Here is a 17,069-nt window from a genome sequence, read left to right as displayed (position 1 = left end):
CTGCCTTAGTAGTTTTCCAAAGCTTTGAAATATATATATCTATATGTATATGTATATATATATACACACATATATATTTTTCAAGCTTTCAAAATTAATATAAATTATCCTGGCTGTCATCAACAGAATCTTTTTAAATGCCAATTTAGTACAAGAGTGTCCAAATGAATAAAAATTATTTTAAATGTTAAGCAAATAATAAATAAACTCTTTATTGAATAGAACCTGCAGTTAAAGAATCAATGTTTTTATGATTGCCAAAGGTTCAAGTCCAGTCATGTAATGAAACAATTTATCAATCATAAGTGAAAGATAAAGAGACTTCATTTATTTTCTGCCTCATGTTTATAACCAGCATTAAAAATTTTTCTTTGAAAAAGGGTAGAAGGGTTAAAAAAAAATCACAACGAAAAAAGTTTTTTATTACTATGAAATTAATTGATTTCTATTAAATAAACAAGACAAATGCCACCACACAGAATTTTTACATATTATACAGTTATCTTAGATATCATCTAAGATAAAAAACAGTTCAGCATTTACAAAACCAGAATGTAATTATGAACTGTTCCATCTATGACACAATTACAGCTTAGACCTGAAGAGAAACTTGAGACACTTCTTAGTGACAATGAATACTTGTGTCAAAATCTCTCTATATAATGGTTCATAAAACACTTCCAACTAGGAAAATCAATCAATCAACCAATCCATTAACCCCTTGCTCTTGAACTCCCTAGCCTCAGAACAGCAAGAAAAAAAATTCAGGTTTCTCAAGCCACATTTTATTACAGCACCATGAGCTAATACACTTACTTATACACTAAGGAAAAAAACATGTAAGAGACACAGAAAAGCATGGGACAAATCCACTCCCTTTTTATAATGAAACATTCAACAATCTAGGAATGGAAGATCATTTCCTAAAACTAACAGGTCCTCTATATAAAACTACACTTATGTATCATATCTGACAGAATGAAAGATTTCTCCCTAAGATCAGGAATGACAAGGATGTCTACTTTCATCACTTCTGCTTGTTATCTACTGAGCTATAGAGAGCAGTTCAAGGACAGAAAAGGAGTATCCAGACTAGAAAAACTAGTGTGATTATTTTGTATATGGAAGGATCTTACATACACAAAGTCTTAAGGACCCAAAAACTTTTAGAGCTATTAAGTTCCACAAAGTTGCATGATGTAAGGCCAATACTTTAAAGTGATATTGTAGGCCTATATACTAGAGATAAGCAATCAAAAATGAGTTTAACAAAATAGCATCAAAATATTAATAAATTTAACATAACAGTACAAAACCTGTACACTAGAAAGCCTAAGGATAAGATGAAAGGTTTTTAAGAAAATATACACTTTCTGCTCACAAATTCATCTTCAGACTCAACGCAATCCCTATCAGAATCTGCCTGTCTTTCTGAAGTAATCCAGTCTTAGAAAAAAGATTAAGAACAAATAAGACCTATGACATTTAGTGTAGATGGTGAAATGAGCACATGGTGGTGTTATTGGTATTCTAAAAGATAGAAAACCTACTCAACTTAAAACTTTCTATCTTAGAAAAGATATGGCTGTTTAAAGGACCTCTGAAACTTGACCAAAAGAGGTCATATATACTACAAGATGAGACCAGGAAAATCCTTTTGCATTATTGCAAAAATTTGCTGGTACAAAGCACTTGCCAGCTGGTGAGAAGGCAATAAAAAGTTGATTTTTAAAACTCATTACTATAAATTACTGTTACAGTACTTTGCAAATTCAGAATTTCAAACTGCATTTCCTTTTTCCTAAATTGCTCACAGTACTTAAGGTTCCTGAAGCTAAGGCAACTGTTTCAGGAGAGGAGGGGAAGAGGTAATAGATGTCAAGGAATTTCCCTTTTTTACTCAATGCATCAGCCTGGCTGTATCTGTAATCAAAAGCAACTCTTCACCAGTCTGGATGCCCTCTTAGCAAAGATGCCTATTCTGTGGCCACCATTAACCAACATAACTTTGCACAGCAGTTTGGATTTACTGAATGATTAGCAAAACGAATTTTGTTGCCCTTGCGGGTTGCATCCACCACAAAATCATTGTTCAAGTTGAACAGAAAGCTGCACATGTATTTGTCATAAACTTTCCCTCTTCTGTCTGCTTCATCCTGAGAAACGTATTGAAAAGTTGGTCTTCAGTTAGGTACTATTAGAACCTGTAAGAGGTGGGAGGTCTAAAAGTAGAGGTTTTAAGTCACTGTGAATGTACCTCCAGTGACTATGAAGAGAATCCTGTTATTTTATCTATTTCTCATATCCCAGACATTAAGTGAACAGCTTGTCTCACTACACTTCCTGCCATGCTGTATTGTCTCACCACAAACCCACAAGTAATAGAACCTATCGATTACAGACTGAATTGTCTCCAAACTGAGAGCCAAAACAAACTTTTCCTCTCTGTAAGTTGATTACCTCAAGTATTTTGTTATGATACAGAAAGATGATCTCTCAAACATCATTGTCAAATTGCTAAAAAATAAAGAGAATTCAAAAAAAAAAAAAGAAAGAAAGAAAAGCAACACAAAAACATCAAATCACGTAAATGGTAATTCCCACTAGACTAACAGAAAATTTATCAGCAGAAACCTTACAGGATAAGAAATATTCAGGGGCTGGCGAGATAGCTCAGCAGGTAAGAGCACTGACTGCTTTACCGAAGGTCCTGAGCTCAAATCCCAGCAACCATATGGTGGCTCACAACCATCCATAATGAGATCTGATGCCTTCTTCTGGTGCTGTCTGAAAAACAGCTACAGTGTACTTACATATAACAATAAATAAATAAGTCTTTAAAAAAAAAGAAATATTCAAAGTCCTGAAAAATGAAAAAAATTTAAGAAAGGAACAACCAATACTATACCCAGCAAAGCTATCCTTTATAAATGTAAGAAAAATAGAGTCTTTTCAAATACAAAAAGCAGTAATTCCCTGTCATTAGATCATCCATCCCAAAAAGAAATGTCTATGAAAGCTCTACATTAGAAACAAAGACAACTACTATCATAAAAGTATGTGCAAATATAAAACTCAATAGTTGTTGAGATACACGAGGGAAGAAGTATAGACAGCTGATCATAAAACCACAAAGATGAGAAAGAACAGGAACAGAAATATGCCAAAACTTAGAAGAAAAACCTAAACATATAACAAGAGTGTATTATTATTACCTATCAATAATAAACTTGAATATAAACATTAAATTCTCAAAACAAAAGTATGCAGACTGGCTCAACAGGGATTTTTTTTTTAAAGGCTCAATGATATGCTGCTTTAACAAACTTACTTCCCCAGTAAAGTAACACACTTTCTAGAGGTGAGGGACAGAAAAACACATAGTATGGAAACAAAACGCAAGCAGGAATACTCACATTTGTATCAGAATAAATAGAGTTGAAGTAAAAAACTGGGGAGACAAGATATAATGAAAGTCAAACCCCACTTCCATCAATAGAAATATCAGATACATTAAAAACTATAAACTGATTATTTGATATCACAGTTTATATATATTCAAGACCAAAGGGGTCAAACAGACATTTACAGAATTATTTCATCCAATAGAAACAGAATAAGCATTATTCTCATCAGCCTGTGGAACATTCTCAACAAATTAGAAATAAATCAGCACATGTATCTTTGATCAGAATTAAATAAAACTAGCAAGAGTATCTTTAGAAACTGGACAAGCACATGAAAATTAAAATTAAACATATTAAGTAAATCAAAAGAAAATTTAAAATGTCTTAAAACAAACTGAAATTAAAACAGCACCCTACAACCTATGGAGTAAAGCAAAAATGATACAGATGGAAGCTTATAATGCATTATAGCCTACTTTAAAAAAAAAGCTTAAATAGCACCACAAATTAATCACCTAAAAAAAAAAAATCAAGAAAACACCAAACTTATAGGAAAAAGAAATAAATAGCAAACATCAGAAATAGACTAAAACTTATAAAAAGAGGGCAAGAACTGTAGCTCAGTGGTATAGCGTGTGCACACAAATGCAGGAAAAGACTGGGGACAAGAGGAGGGAAAACACATGATCCAAAGAAAATCAGATGAGAAGGGCAATACTACAACTGACCATTAGGAACTATGATGAAAAATGATAAACCCATAGATTCGAAAATCTGTAAGAAATGTGTTTCTATATACACAGCCTACAAAAATTGAACCATGACAACATATAAAACCAACAAACTGATAACAAGACCAAATCAGCAAAATAGGTCACAATAAATAAAAGCCCAGGACCTGATAAATTTTGCCACATCTTTACAGATGGATATTACTAATAAACACAGATACAAAAATTCTCTTCAAAATGCTAATGAACCAAACAACACATAAGAAATATTACAGACCATAATCAAGTGGGATTTACCTCGGGAAGACAAAAATAGCTCAATATATATAAATCAACAAACATATCTCATCAACATAATGAAAGATGAAAACTGCATGATCATCTAATTACATGCAGAATTTAATAAATTAAACACTACTTTATGACAAAATATTTTTAATTGGGTGCAAAACTAAGAGCTCAGTACAATAGGGACTGTACATGACTATCCACAATTTAGATCATACTCAATGGAGGAAATCTAAAATCCATTTTCTCTGAAAGCAGTAAGAAGACAAAGACATCCATATTGACCATTCAGATTCAGTATCAGATAAAAAGCCTTAGAAGCAAAGAGTATCAAATTATTCATCTGTAGAACACAATCTTAAAACAAAAAACAAAACAACATATGTATAGGTGTTTGACCTGCATGTATGTATGTATGCCACATGCATGTCTGATATATCCAGAGACCAGGAAAGGCTATCAGACCTTCTGAAATTATAATTGCAGCCATGTAAGTGCTAGTAAGCACACACAGGTCCCACAAAAGCAGCAAGCACTCGACTGAGCCATTCCAGCCCCAGATGACAATTTCACTAAGGAAAAAAAACCTAGACCCCATTAAAATATCTCTAAAACTGAAAAACAAGTTCGATAAAGGTACAGGATATAAAATAAACAGACAAAAAACACCTGTTTTACATAGTTTGTTAAAAGGTTACCAAGAAAGGTACCAGTAACACGAACACCTAGATACTAATTTAACCAAAGAGATGAGTGATTTCTAGAATGAAAGTTACAAAATATGAAAAGAATGAAACTGAGGACACATACCGCGCCCCCAAAAAAGTTCATGTTCATGGATTGGAAGAATATAAAGTACTTATAATAACCAACAGATTCAACTGCAATTCATATTGGAATACCAATAACCTTCACAGAACTACAAAAAAAAAAACAACCATAAAATTCATGTAGACCCTAAAATATTCATAATAGACATAAAAGTCTTGAGCAAAATTAATAAAAGTGGAGCACTATAATAGCAGCTGCAAAACGTAATACAAAACTATAGTAATTAAAATAACATGATACCAGGAGCTGGGGCACCAAAGGAATTAAAGCAGTTAACCAGTCAGGGGCAAAGAAGGTACCAACTAAATAAAGTCTCTTCAGTAAATTGTGCTGGGAAACTTCACTATCTATATACAGGGAAATAAGTCTGGCATGGTGGCTTAAACCTTTAATCCCAACACAGAAGCAGGTGAACCTCTACGAGTTCAAGGTCAGCATGGTGTATGCAGTGAGTTCCAGGACACCTAGATCTATATAGGAAGACCCTGTCTCAATAATGATGATGATGATGGTGAATTAAATACAGGAAAACAAAAACTAGACTTCAATCACTCACTACATTAAAAAAAATCAGTCCAAGTATAACACTCTCTGGTGTTTGAGTGAGAACAGCCTCCAGAAGCTCCTGTATTTGGGTGCTGGGTCCCAGTTAGTGGAACTGTTTGAGAAGGATTAGAAGGATTAGGAGGGGTAGCCTTGTGGGATGGGGTTTGACCTTGTGGGATGGTGTGTCTCACTAGGGGTAGACACTGAGGATTCAAAAGTCTTTGCCAGCTTCAGTCTCTCTGTCTACTGCCAAAGGATCATAATGTAAAGCTCTCAGCTACTTCTCCAGCACTATGGCCTCCTGCCACTATGCCGTGCCACTCTCTGCCATGATGGTGGTAGACTAATAACCCTCTAAAACTGTAAGCAGGCCCCCAATTCAATGTTTTTTTCTATAAGAGTTGCCTTAGTCATGGTATCTCTTCATAGCAATAGAACAGTAACTAAGACACACTCACAAGTATAAGAAACTACTAAAAGAAAACATAAGGGACATGTATGTGCAGTGGTACACATATTACGAAAGTCAGAGACAATCTTGGGTGCCAGTTCTTCCCTTCTACCTTGTTTTAAAACAAGACCTCTCCACATTATCTGATCACTGCTGCACACCATTCTCCTGTCTCTACCTCCAATCTTACCACAGAAGCACTGAAGAGTACAGAAGTATTCTCCCATGCCTTGCTTACAGGGGTTCTAGAGATTCAAGTTCAGTTCTTAAGTTTTATGTGGTATGTGTTTTACCCACCAAGTTACTTCACTAGCATAGAATTCTTTAGCACTGGTTTCTGTTATTGCTATTTTTTTTTTGAGACATAGTCTCATGTATCCCTGGCTGGCCTCAAACTCATTCTGTAGCCAAGGCTGCCATTCAATTCCTGATGCTCTAGCTTTTATACTTCCTGACTGCTTAGAAGGCATGAGCCACCATACCCAGCCACCTAAAAGATTCATTCCAGAATATATAAGGGACTCAAACAACTCAAAAGCAAAATATGATAATTTTAAATGGACAAATAACTTGTGTAGACATATTTAAAAGATAATATATAAATACAAACCAATTATTTGATATCACTAATCAAGGAAATATAAAGACAATGAGAATCGTCTCAATCCTGTAAGAAGAGCTACTAATAAGATTTTTAAAATAGCAAGTTCTCATGGGGATGTGACAAAGGGGGAGCACTACTGTAAGAATAATGCTAAACAGCAGAACCATTCAAAAAACAGGACACGAGTACCTTGGAAAACTAGAAGCAGAACCTCTTATAATGGAAAATCCCACTACTGATGCTTATCTAAAGTAAAGAAAATCAGTATGCCAAGGCAACATTTGCATTATTCTGCTTACTACCAAATATTCACAACAGCCAAAAAAGGGAATCAATCCAGGTGTCTACAGATGGAAGAATCGATAGAGTGGTCACCCAAGCTTGAAAAGGACAAAGGGATAGGAAGAGGATAGTTAATGGATATAGGAGTATAAGTGAATAGGTGGAATAACTTTTACTGTTCTATAGAACAGGTACAGTAACTATCCTACAACAATTAACTGTATTTCAAAATAGCAGAGAGAATGTTCCCAGTACAAAGAAATGGCAGGCAAGCCAATTATTATGATCTGATCATTACACATTGTATACATGTGCTGAAATATCAGTTTTCTAATAAATACATACAATTACTGTATGCCAGTTTAAAACATTTTTAAAAGACTATGGTACTAGAATTACGATGCCTATGTAGACCAATAGAACAACACTAAGAACAAGGAAATAAACTCTTACAATTATAAGTAGTTGATTTTCAACAAATATAACAATTGAATAGGAAAGACTGGTCTTATCAACAAGCAGTGTAGTGATTACTGGATATCACAAGCAAAAGAATGAAATTGGATTCCTTCTTTCATAGTATACAAAAATTAGTTCAAATTGAACAGAAGACCTAATTATAAAAGCAACTATGAAACTCTTAGAGGAAAATGCAGGCATAAATCTTCATGATATTATGTTAGGCAATCCATCAAAAACACCACCAAAAAAAAAGGTGCACGGTATACACCTGCAATCTCAGTACTCGGGAGGTAAAGAAGGAAGATCCCTCAGGCCTGAGGCCAGCCTGTGCTGCACAGCAAGAACTGCCTTTAATTTACAAAAGAAGAACATAAACAAATTCAATGATGCAAAGTTCAAAACTTTTTTTTAGACAGGTCTCACTATGCTTTTCAAGCAGGCCTGGAACTTGCAATGTTCCTGCTTCTACCTCCTAAACTGTAGGATTACAGGTAAGCATTACCACACCTAGCAAAATTTAAAATGTTTATACATCAAAGCATACTAAGTAGAAAGACAAGCCACAGAATAGACCAAGTTTTATAATCATATTATTTCATAGGGTTTGCTAGCAAGAAGAAAGGCTTACAACTCAGCAATAAAGAAGACAAACAACCTAAAACATGGACATAGGATCTCATTAGGCATTTGTCCAAAGGATGTACACAAACAGCCAATAAGCACATAAAAACATGCTCAATGACACTGGTGAATGGAAATCAAAATCACAATGAGATATCTCTTCACATCCACAAAATGATTATAATTTTAAAAAAAAAGTGCTGGCAAGGATGAGGAGAAACTGGAACCCTCATGCATTGCTGGAGGTAACATAAAATAGTAGAGCCACTTTGGAAAACAGTGAGGCAGTTCCTCAAAAACAAGCTATCATATGACCCAACAATTCCACTCCTACATTTATACCCAAGAGAACTGAAAACATATGTTCACACAGAAAAATTATACACAAATATCCATAGCAGCAATATTCATGGTAGCCAAAAAAAGTAAAAACAACCTAAGCATCCATCAATTGTTTAATGAATAAATAAAATGTGGTATTATTTTTATAATGAAATATTATTCAGCCATAATGAGGTAATAATACATGCAAGGATATGAATGAATCTTAGATATATTATGCTAAATGAAAAGTCAGACACAAAAGGTCACATAGCATATGCTTCTATTTTGGGGAAATCTCTAAAACAGTCAAATCTTTGGAAACAGAAAGTAGATTAATGTTTGCCAGAGGTTACAGATCCAAGGGATTATAGCCTGACTGTTCAGTAGGTATGTGATTTCCTTTTAAAGATGAAAATAGGACAATATATCAATATCACTTCGTGCATGTACTAAAGATCTCTGATTTTCAGTTTAAAGGGGGGAAGTTTATGATAAAAGAATTACATTGCAACAAAAAAATAAATAAAATAATCTCTGTTCTACCCATTAGCAGCCCAAGTGATCCTTCTAAAGTATGAATTCAATAATACAATCAATCACCCTTTTCATAGTCCTGAGAAGACCGCTGACCTCACTGGGATAAAAGTCAATGTTCTCACCTTAACCTCTAAAACTGTATGTTTTCTGAGACAAGGTCTCACTGTATAGCCATGGCTGGCCTAGAACGTTGTAGGTCAGGCTAATCTTGAAATCACAGAGACCAGCCTGCCTCTAACTCTGTGCTGCTGGTATTAAAAGGGTACATCATTGCATCCAGCTAACTTACTAGGTTTTACAGAATCTGTTCCTCTTCCTTTTTCACCTTGTTACTTTGCACCTATCGCTCAATCTTCACTGGAGTTACACTAGCCTCTTAATTTCTGGTGCGCATGATACTCTTTTTCCCTAGGGTCATTTTCTCTGTCTAGAATTTTTCCTCCATATATATGCAAACCTGGTACTGAACTTCTTTTAAATGCCAACTAAAATGTCACTTTAAAAAAAATATCCGTCACTTATATGGTTACGCACTTTCTGACCACTCTACTTAACTAGCACACCCTCGTTTATATGGTTACTTGTTTTCTGTCTTACTAAACTACACTAGACCCTACATGAAAAAACAAAACTTTGGTTTTATTCATGATCACATTCTCATACTCTTAAACTATATCTGCAAACCAGCAAATTCTCAATAAAATCCAGTGAATGAATAAATGAATCTAATACAATGTAAAAGAAAAACTCACAACTGAGGTGCTAGAGTTATTATCATATTAGTAGGAAGCTCTCACCTGTTCCAGGTTAGTATACTGCACACGGCAATAGCTGCAGTACCCTTGTCTTTTCTGCATCTTGGGTAGTCAGTCAATCAGTCAGGAGGCTACTGGCCTCGAAGAGTCAAACTGCAAAAAAAGAAAAAAAGCATTAAAATAATCGTAATAAACAGTAATTCCTTGTTACTATTAGGAAAACAGCTCAAAATCATTTTTATGTTTCAAGACATGATTTCACTATATATCTTAAGCTGTCCTAGAATTCACTATATTCTCTAAAACTAACCTAGAAATCACAATTTTTCTGCCTCAACTTCCCAAATAACAAGCATATACTACCATACCTAACTTCCACCAGTCCCACTTATATCGGTGAGGAAAATAATACAAAGCAGGCATAAGCTACTGAATTGGTATCGGCATCATTGGAAAGAACATCTTGCTGCCAGTTATCTGAAGACGATTAAGGTTTTTACAATTTTCTATAGCTCCAAGTTACTAGGAAATTATTCAGGATGAAACACAGCACTAGATTTCTAAAGACCATATTACTGCAAAACACAACTATTTTCCTGCATTCTTATACAAAAACTCAAGGTTATCTGAACTTGTGGTATCTAATACTCTATCGTGAGAGCTGAAGATGCCATGCGGAAGTTGAATGCTTAGTGCTTACCAGCTATTTATGTAAGAGGAATTATTAGAAAACAGTGATGATTTGAAATTGTAGGGTTTGGTTTGGCTTGAGTCTTGCTGTGTCATTTGCGACAGTCTCAGTCTCAGGATCTTCCTGTCTCTGCATCTCACGTGCCAGGATTAGAGACGCGGGCCTTGACATCCAGCTTTCTTCTCTCCCCCCGCCCCGCCCCAATTTTTTAGAAGATAACTAACAGGTGGAAGAAGCACTATCTTTGATTTACATGTATGTGGCTCCCCTTATCTGCATGTTAATTTAATCTCACTAGCTCTACTTATACATTAATAAGTATTTGAAATTATCCAAGCAGATCATTATAAACCTGCAATTTCCCATCGAGATTTAAACAGCAGAAATGTCCTGGTAAAGAATGACTGCACGTGTGTTATCAGTGACTTTGGTTTATCCATGAGGCTAACTGGAAACAGGCTGGTGCTAGGGTTACAAGTGAGGCCCCTATTATAATTTATCAGAGTTGCTCAAAATGAGCAATTAAAATGTCCTCTGAATCACCAAACTTTTCTAATAACTATACAAGCTACATAAATATGGGGAAATTTTCCTATTACTACTTTTGAGATTTTTTTGACCAATAAATGGTTTACTAATTTTTACCCACCTAAAACTATGTCTTCCATAATATATCCAAATTCAAAATCAAGCTGAATGCTAAAATCATTCCTCAAATTCTAAATGAGAATTAGAGCAAGGGCTGAGGATTCAGAATTTTTAAAGATTCTCCACACTATTTTAAAGGGACCCTGAGGAAGTCTTATGCTGCTACCTTGCAATGTGGCCCTTCTGTACTTATGCTTGCTTCTAAATGAAACCCCTTGTTGCTTTGCAAAAGATAAAAAGGTATTCATCTCTCGCAGCCCCTTCCGAGCTCAGTTCTTCCTTATTTTTTTAAGTAAATTCACATTTACTCTAAAAGAAAGATTCATTTCCTAGATAATTTTGACACACAGCCCATTAATTTGTTAGTAATTCATTCTCTCTCTCTCTCCCTCCCCCTTTCTCTCTCTTCCAGCTATATAAACACAGTTATAGCTATTTTAGTAAATTCAATCCAGTGTATTTGTTGGTTTGTTAAAAGCTGAAAATAGAATTTTAAATAAGCTTTTCATGTTTTAATCTAATTATTTAAACATTTGTCTGTTGGAAAATACATAACAGAATTATTCAATGTGTTGTACTTAGAGGGAAAAGGTAGAAACAGTCTCCATGCATTGCCCAGGCTACCTCTTTCAGCCCCTCGTCCTCAGCTTCTCAAGCAGGGGGTTATAGGCTTGTGCGACTAAGCCCAGCTCTATGACATTAGTACTTCTAAGCAAGAGTATTCGGCAATGTAAAAGATTTAATTATTAAAACCAATGGTAAAAATGAAATTACATCCTCAAAACTAATAAAATGTGAATAGGAAAGCTTTATCAAGACGACAGTCCATCATCATCACCACTTGCCTATGGTTACTCTGTACTGAGAACCTATGCCTTTCTGATTCCCACACTTCTAGGGGAAATAAATCAATTAAACCAGCATCTGAAATAATATATGTGACAATTGAACACTGCATTTTTTTCCTCATTAACTTGTGTAATTAATTGAAAACCAGAGAATAAGACAAAGCTCACAATTATATTTATACATAAAACAGTTTTTAGGCTAAGAAAATCCTAGAACATAAAACTAAACTTTGATATGATAACATAAGGAATGTTTCAACCACTTCTTGACTATCCGATTAAAAGCTTCCCCAGATGAAAGGCGGAGTGAGAGTGCTAGTGCTGCAGCCTGTGAGCTGCAAAGGCACTGTCTCCCTTGTCTGACTTCATCCACAGGGAGTTACAACACATCAGAAGCACGCGCTGACAGTTGCTACATTTCACATTCCAGGACCTCACCTAAAACTTCCCAAATCCAATCCCCCTGTGGTAGGAAGACAGCATATACATATCACAGAAATAAAATATTCAAGCTGATTCTAAGTTGACCTAATTTTTATGAACTAATAAAGTTTTAATTATTAAAAGGATTTATCCAGAGTCTAAAATTATACTGCTTTGCATAAGTCAATAGGTCTTCTTATATTGATTTTAAATTCTACTAGAGCCTGACTGACTGCTTGTTTTTAAAGTAACGAGCAGCTTACCTTGAGCAGAAAAGGGCATGTATCTCATCAGCTGCATTAGTCTCGACAAACATCTGTAAATTAAAATAAAACAATTTTTTAGACAATAATTCTCACATCTATAGTTGACTGTACAAGCACCCCCTAGTTATACTGGCATTTTAAAAGTAATACAATTATTTCAAGTAACAGAAGAAAATATTAAATCTTGAACACAAAGCACATTACACACTACCATTCATTGAATATCACAACAAAACCTCCCTAATAGGTGTTGTGGAGCATGATTGCGGGCTCAGCAAGCCCCCATGCCCCTGGAGCTCTGGCCTCCAGGAACAGCAGCTGTAAAAGAAGATGAGGCACACCCGCACCTCCAGCGCAGTAAGGGAAACAAAAACTGCCCAAAACCAAAATAAGCTTCTGGAGAAATCTCAAAGGAAAATACACATGTAAGACTGAGTTTGGGTACAAGACCCAATTCTCAGCTACCATATTAGTTTTAATAAAAAAAAAAATACTACCCCGTTTTATTTTCCATCTGTATCAATGAAGAATTAAGCAAAATCAAATGAAATGAAATTTTTCATTTCTTATAATTATGGGGCAGGTGTTGACCTGTGCCCAGGACTACTTGTAAAGAAAAATTCCAACACTTAGTTTCAAAAGAACCAATAGGACCATTTCCTACTCAGAGTATATGTTATCAGGCACCTGCCTAGTACAAAAACTCTGTCCTGGGAGCTTTAGGAGATAAACACAAGCTCTCCTGCCACCAAGTAGCGTAAAATGGAACTGGAAAATCAATGCACAAGTGTGAAGTGGTGTCTGAGAACTGACGAAGTAAAAATAGTAAGCACGAGGCAGGGTAGCGCTGCGGGGAGAGCCCTGCCTAGCGTGCAAGGGGCTTGGACTGGATCCACTGCTTCCAATAAGAAGAATGTGATAACGGCTTTAATTATCAACATCAACTTAGAAATCCAATGGTCAGGGACAGAAACATGGTTATAGGGGGGGTTTTAAATCAAATTTAGTAGAATTTGTTACAATACATTTAGGAAAAAATAGTCCAAGTAGCAAACAAAATAGGTATAGAAAACAAAAGGTATTAATAAGTACATCTGAAGATAGTAAATTAGTAAGTTCTGCTGAATCAAAGACTTGATTTGAGAATCTAAGGGGCAGCAAAACAGAAGAAGTAGGTTAGGGTTTGACATGACAATATTCAAAAGCCACCCCCCCCAAAAAAAAAAGAATTTAGAGTAGGAATTTCTTTACAAGAGGTATATGAATGATTTTTAAAAAAAAAAAAATTATAAAAGGACAATTCACATTGGTTTTCACTTTTAAATGACCACTTTAATACAAGACATTTCATTACACAATTGTAAAAACACATAAATAATGAATATAAGCTGCAATCCTTTCTTACCTTTGTCACACAGTTCAGAAAGGGAATGATATTAGACATTCCATGTGATCACCCTCTTTCATTTAAACACACATGATAAGCACCTTTCCACACCATTACATATAATTCCAAAATGGAATATTTAATGGCGGTTTAGTGTTTCAGTTTATTTGTGGAAGACAAAATCTCTCTTTATCGAACAAATTAAGAGCCAGTAGTTGGTAGCCAATAATTTAAAAAATACTTACATATATAGTCTTAATATTTTAATTTAAAATGTATAATATATATCAGTTTATATAATCAGGCTAAGTTGTTTTGTTTTGTTTTGTTTTTGCTTGGATGTTTGGAGAGATTTTGTCTGGTTTGGTTTTTCTTTCTTTTTTTCGTTCTTGCATTCTTTTTTGTGGACAAACCTGTATTCAAGACATATTTTTTCCCCAGATTTTATGATTCAGTCTCAGTAAGTCTCCCGTTCACTGCTGTAGAACAGGACAAGAGCCTAAGTCCATTTTCAAATCCAAGAACAGAATTATGATTGTTTTCCACTTTTCCCAATCTCTTACAGCTGCCATACCCAGTTATATCTTTTGAAAGAGAAGCCTTTTTATTTTAGCCCAAAACACTCCACTTTCTATAAAAATTCTAATACTATTTTTTTAATGACAATGTTCACACTCCTCATTTCACTAGTTTTTGTAACATCCAAAATCGTATAGACCAATCTAGAGCAGTGAATAGAGATATATGAATTACCTGCCTTTTTTTTTTTAATTTTTTTTTTCAGAGCTAAGGACAGAGCCCAGTGCCTTGTGCTTGCTAGGCAAGCGCTCTACCACTCACTGAGCTAAATCCCCAACCCCTAAAAAGTATTTCTTGCACATCTGTGCAAGAGATAAACCAATAATATTCTTGAATGGTTTAGAATTATATTATCTTTCAACTGACTGTGTCATTGTAATGAAAGCTAGCAAAATTCAGAATCCTCATAGGAAATATTTCTCAACTGCCTGATAAAAGACATCAAATTAATAATAAAAAAAAAAGTAAGAAAAGACAATAAAGGATGTCTGTTTCTACATAAAACTCTCTGAGCTGGTTGTGGTGGTGCACACCTACAATCCCTGCATTTGGAAGACTGACACAAGAGGCTCATGAATTCAAGGCCGCCTGGGCTGCATATTGAGACCCTGCCTCAAAAATTAAAAAAAAAAAAATGTACATTAAAAAGTTAAACTACAGACAAACAAACTCCCACAACCTAAATTACCTGTCTACTAGTAGGAAATATGAGAAGCAATCATAATCATAACAATGGCCAAACCATATATTTAAAAAGACCATTTTAATTCAGTGTCAGTTCCTTCACATAACACTATCAACTAATTTTCACCTTTGCTTTTTTTTTCCTTTTGGATTATCCATGCTATGCTGGCTTCCCGATGGCGACAAGCATCCTGGACACTTCCATTGGGTCCTAATAAAATAATAATAGCTAACCGTGAGCACTTAATCTGAGCCAGGCATGCTGTCAACAGCTTCATATGCATTATCTTATCAAAAGATAGGAGGCAAACCGAGGTTTAGAATAAGGAAGAATATTGTTCCAGGTCTCACACCAAAAACAGGGTGGCTGGTGAATCTGAGCAAATGGTGCTTCAGGTTCCTTAATGTCTATAAAGAATTTTCTTTTCTTAAGAAATAATTTAGAATAATTTTTAGAAAAAACTGTTTTAATATTAGGTGAAAGCAAATAATTAGCAACCAAATTTGGTAAACTACACAATTATTACTACTCTGAAAACAAAAAAGGATAAAATTAACATTGTTTAATTCCATCATTTATACCTTTTGAGTGTTGAAAGTACTTGAGTGACTTTATGTTTATTTAGCATGAGACCATAGGAAGCAATAAAAATTTCATATTACAAATCAATGTGCGAGTGAGCGCGCGCACACACACACACACACATTCACACATGCACGCACACGCAGTTTTTAAAGGTTTCACAAAACAATACCCTAGCTATATACACTCTGGCATTTCTGTTATCTTAATTCATTTTTTTATTTTAGTCATGAATAACTACATCAGTCTCTCAATTGACCAACCAGTAGAAAATTGCAGTATGAAAAAGTGCCCCAAATTATTAGGAAGAGTAAACAATATTTTATAGAAACCAGTTGCTACCCTGATTTCAGCTTTCTTCCAGCCAATGGGCTGGCTACTGCAGTGATACGTAATCAAATTTTCAACGAGTTTCTAGCTAGCATTTTACGCTTTGGTTTCAGACCATACAGAAAAAGTCCTCGATGTATTAAGTGAAAAGAACGAAAAATAAACACTCTCGCTTATGTAAAACACGCATTATGAAGCAAGTACTTTAACGTATACATTCTCAAAAAGAAGGGGCTGATAATCTGAAATTGTTAATGGACTCTCTCCAGTGGATGAGATTTGCTACGGGCTTTCTTCATGCCCCTCGCCGCCCCTCGAAGCACATAACTGCAGCAAAAACAAATACACATTAAAAAAAAATAGTATCACTTGGGGACGAAAACAGTTTTTAGTGCCTTGCGACCGGCATCTTTTGCTTTTCCTTCGCGAGCTACTCAGAACTGTCGTCAGAAAACCGTAGGACCTGGAAAGGGCCTTCTCGGGAGCAAGTAAGAACGATGGCGTCTTTGACCAGCTCTACACAACTGTTGCACGACGGCAGCGAAGCGATCGGTAACACGCTCACACTCACACGCCCCAGCATCGACGGTCCCCAGCAAAACTCCGCGGCGGGGAGGGCCGGGGACCGAGCGCGCAGGCAATGCGGGGAAGGGGGTGTGTGGACAGGTGGCGCCGAATGCCTCGCGCGGCCCGCTCCGACCGCAGCCCGCCACCCGCCCTGGCCTCGCCCGCGTCCCCACCGACCCGGGGCCCACCTCCTCCCTCCGCCGTGCCCCGCAGCCGCCCCGGGG

The 17,069-nt window shown here is 35.7% G+C and overlaps 1 protein-coding gene across 8 annotated transcripts in view; it reads right to left on the bottom strand.

Moving 5' to 3' along the window:
• Positions 1 to 17,069, bottom strand: part of Zdbf2 (zinc finger DBF-type containing 2) — a 35,970-nt gene that overhangs the window by 18,628 nt on the left and 273 nt on the right. For 3 of the 8 annotated variants that reach the window (XM_031367715.1, XM_031367716.1, XM_031367718.1), the window contains exons 1-2: positions 9,882 to 9,994; positions 3,417 to 3,451 (exon numbers count right to left, since the gene is read on the bottom strand). Coding sequence is in view for 2 of the 8 variants with exons in the window: in XM_031367711.1 (XP_031223571.1) it covers positions 9,882 to 9,941 (60 nt within the window). In the remaining 6 variants the exon portion in view is untranslated. Of the gene's footprint in view, positions 1 to 3,416; positions 3,452 to 9,881; positions 9,995 to 12,712; positions 12,766 to 15,492; positions 15,577 to 17,069 lie in introns of those variants that run through there. The other 5 variants (XM_031367713.1, XM_031367711.1, XM_031367714.1 and 2 more) reach the window with 3 other exon arrangements.

The sequence above is a fragment of the Mastomys coucha genome, unplaced genomic scaffold (assembly GCF_008632895.1).
Source record: "Mastomys coucha isolate ucsf_1 unplaced genomic scaffold, UCSF_Mcou_1 pScaffold14, whole genome shotgun sequence".
In the NCBI taxonomy this organism is placed as follows: Eukaryota; Metazoa; Chordata; class Mammalia; order Rodentia; family Muridae; genus Mastomys; species Mastomys coucha.
This window is presented reverse-complemented; position numbering and strand designations above follow the sequence as displayed.